The 3836-nt window shown below is 47.8% G+C and overlaps 1 protein-coding gene across 1 annotated transcript; it reads left to right on the top strand.

The window, feature by feature from the left end:
* On the top strand, positions 1 to 3077 carry zgc:86609 (ER membrane protein complex subunit 3-like; the record flags this gene model as incomplete). The annotated part of the gene is given in 6 exon segments (XM_037685081.1): positions 1 to 91; positions 192 to 296; positions 1390 to 1471; positions 2266 to 2345; positions 2539 to 2621; positions 2701 to 3077. Coding segments are annotated over 6 exon segments (558 nt in total), but the record flags the coding sequence as incomplete, so codon positions are not given.
* Between the last annotated feature and the right edge of the window lie 759 nt (positions 3078 to 3836).

Here is a 3836-nt window from a genome sequence, read left to right as displayed (position 1 = left end):
TTCAACATGAGGAAACATTTCTTCAACAACGCAGAAACCGGATTCTTCAAGACCGTCAAGAGGAAGGTGGTCCCCAAGAACCCCATGACAGGTGAGACCCGATCCGAGCTCCGGCTCCTTTCAGAATAAAAGCTCCTGCTCTGACTTTGAGGAGGAGGAGGAGTGTGACCTTCGTCCTGCTGCTGTTTCAGACCCCAGCATGCTGACGGACATGATGAAGGGGAACCTGACCAACATGCTGCCCATGGTTCTGATCGGGGGCTGGATCAACTGGGCCTTCTCTGGATTCGTCATCAGTCAGTATCTCGGACCTGCACGAACTGCTGGACCCCGTTTGACGGGTGGACTCAGTACGAGGGGCGGCTGTGGCTCAGTGGTTAGAGCAGTTGTCCTCCAATGCAAGAGTTGGGGGTTTGAATCCACCAGCAGTCACATGCTGAAGTGTCCCTGGGCAAGACACTGAACCCCTCGTTGCCTCTGATGTGTGTCCCATCATGTGATCTAAAGCTCTGATTAGTCTCTCTAGAATGATTTGTTCCATTATCTTTGTACAGATCTAGTATAGAGCTGTATGAACGGGTCAATGAGGCACAGATTGTTGTAAAGAGCTCTGAGTGTCTTGAAATAAGATAAAACGGAGCTGTATAGGTGCAGTCCGTTTACCTCAGCTGCACCGTTAGCTCCTGACACTGGTGTTGTGCGGAGTTTTGTTTCCCCGCCGATCTTTGAAATCGTCTCGTTTGTTTAGAACCGACAGATTTCTAGATTTGTGTCGTCTGTGCATTTGATCAGTCGCAGCCTGAAGGCCGGACGCCCGCTGCTCAGGGAACGGGCTTCAGCACGACACCGGCCCAGAACAAACACGGCTTCATTTAACGACTTGCAGTGAAAACCACGAGTTCATTTTGTTACGTGATTATTTTCCGTCCTGCAGGTGAGTCTGTTCACCTGCAGGTGGTTCTGATCACCTGCAGGTGGTTCTGATCCGTCTCAGAAGCTCCCTGTTTGTTGGGGAAGCTTCCAGGCAAAGCGACTCAACTGGACCTCGTCGGTTCTGTCTGCCAGAGGTCCAGTTTCAAAACGTCTCTGGAGGCGTTCGGTTCTGGACCGGAGTGGTCCTGGTTCAGAAAGGTATTCTGGACCAGAACTTCTGGTCCGCTCCAGAATATTTAATAAAACTTGAAACACGTCTTCATCTTCACTAGACGCACCAAGGTCACAGGTCAAGGTCACAGCCAGGTCAAGGCCGGTTTTGTTTGTTTGTTTGTCAATAACGTCTGCGTCTTCCTGTTGTCCAAACTGAAACTTCCTGTTGTCCAAACTGAAACTTCCTGTTGTCCAAACTGAAACTTCCTGTTGTCCAAACTGAAACTTCCTGTTTGTCTCCAGCGAAGGTTCCGTTTCCTCTGACTCTGAGGTTCAAGCCGATGCTGCAGCGAGGAGTCGACCTGCTGACGCTCGACGCCTCCTGGTAAGAACCTGAAGGACAGAGCGAGAAGCTCGGGGACAGAACTTCGAAGGACGGAGACAAAACTCACAAAAACTGAAAAATGTCCACAGAGAAGCAGAAAGAGACACTTCAGGTTGGACACTTTTCACAGCTGTGTCAGTACGGACAACGACAAAACTTACAATCGTCCTCTCCTCCAGTCTGTCCTCCTGTCTTCTGTCTCCGTCTCCTCAGATTGTCTCTGTCTTCAGTCTGTCCTCCAGTCGTCTCTCTGTCTTCGTCCCCTCAGTGTCTCTGCTGCAGGACTGTGTCCTGTCAGAGGTCAGACTCCCGTTGACCTCCATCGTGTCTGAGCTTCCAAACAGGAAGTCAAGGTTCTGTTTCCATAAACTCTGTAGAACCATCAAACAGAACCGGCGGTACCATCAGAACCTTCAAGTTCTTTGAGCCGACTTCCAGTTTTCACGCAGACTCTTTGTCTGAGGCTTACTTTTTACTCTGCGGTTCTGCCTGAAGTGTTGCTGCGTCCTGGTCACCATGGCAACCAGTGACATCCAGAAGCAGGAAGTGACATGACAGATTTAATCAAATGGAGGTTCTGTTCTTCCATCAACAGAACCTGTAGAACCGGAGCGTTTTGGTTCTGAACAGAACTTGCAGAACGATTTAAACAGGAAGTGATTCAAACCTGGAGTTTCAAAATAAGAGTCTGGCTCTGATTCCAGATCAGCTTCCTGCTGGAGGAGGAAGTAGTTCTGGTGTTTGGAGCGGGTTCTGCTGTGAACAGAACCTTGTCCTGTGTTTCCTGTGTGCAGGGTAAGCTCCGCCTCCTGGTACTTCCTGAACGTGTTTGGACTCCGGAGCATGTACGGGCTGATCCTGGGTCAGGACAACGGTGAGTTGGACCTGGTTCTGGTTCTGAGACAGTACCGAGACTCAAACCCTGAACACTGTTCAGTTTTATTAACGAGTGAAGCCCGGTTTGCACGGACCGGGCCTTTGGATCAGAACCAGTTGACGTCCATCTGATGAACCCAGGCTGGTTCTGACCGAGGCCCGGTCCATTTGTGTTCTGTGTTTGAGTCCAGCTGCCGACCAGTCCCGGGTCATGCAGGACCAGATGACCGGCGCTGCCATGGCGATGCCCCCCGACCCAAACAAAGCCTTCAAGGTCCGACACCAGAACCGGGTCAGTCAGTAAAAACAGAACCCGACAAATTGTTTATCTTTGTTTGTTTGTTTGTTTTCAGAGCGAGTGGGAGGCGCTGGAGGTTGTGAACCACAAGTGGGCTCTGGAGAACGTGGAGGAGAACCTGATGAGCCGAGACCTGAACTTTGGACCCCCCTCCACCCCCGCCTCGTCCTAGAACACTGTGGGTCCATGGAGGGTTCTGGATCAGCTCTCGTGGGACAGAACAGAAACCCATAGATGTGACGGACACTTCGGTTCTGATTATTTATTTTTCTAACAGCAGTTGTTGGGCCCGTTCTGTGCAAAGGTTCTGATCCGGTCCTCTTGGTCCAGAGGAGTTTTCACTCAATGTATAAAAACACGAGTTCTGGATCAAAACCTTTGCAGTGATGTTGGTTCTGATGATCCAGGACCCAAAGTTCACATTAAAGATGTTTGAGAAGTTTCTGAGCCCGACCCGGATGCTTCATCCTGTAGAACCTCTGAGGTTCTGATCAATAAAAGGTCTCGAGGCCGGTAAGCTGCTGGTGCTACTTTAAAGGGACAGTTCGGACGTTCTGAAGTAGGTCTGTGTGCAAAAGTTCTGAGCCGGTAGTATCTTACCTGCTGCAGATGAGCGAGGCAGATCAAAGGACTGAACGCAGTTCATGAAAACACTTTGATGTTTTTACGTCATTTCCCTTAAACTCTGAAGGAAGTGCTTCAGCTGCTGCTGCAGGTAAGACGTTGACTGTGACGTCCAGGTTGTTTTTAAAGTACAGGAAGTTGGAGCTCTCGTGAAAATAATTAATTTATATCAAAGTAGAACAAAATAATTTCATCCGTTTGACCAGAAGAAGAAATCAGAGGCTCCGCCCCCTGGCGAGAATATTAATCTGATTTTAATTACAATAAAAAAATACTGTACACTCGTTCTGAACACACCCACAAACTTCCACTTCCTGTATAAATATGAAAATAATCATGTCACCTGTCAATCAAAGAGTTACAAATAAATATCAGCAGAAAACAACAAAATATACAAATAAATCTTTTTAAAATCCCTGAAAGCTTTAAATAACTTTCATTACAAAACTGGATAATTTTCTGTTAAATAAAAACAATTGTTTCCCGTTTTAAAACAAAATAAATTCTCTGATATTTTTTGACTTTAGACAAAATTAAACGTAAACTTTGGATCGTGAGCAGAAGAGA

This window comes from Nematolebias whitei, chromosome 11 (genome assembly GCF_014905685.2).
Source record: "Nematolebias whitei isolate Nwh7 chromosome 11, NemWhi1, whole genome shotgun sequence".
In the NCBI taxonomy this organism is placed as follows: domain Eukaryota; kingdom Metazoa; phylum Chordata; class Actinopteri; order Cyprinodontiformes; family Rivulidae; genus Nematolebias; species Nematolebias whitei.
This window is presented reverse-complemented; position numbering and strand designations above follow the sequence as displayed.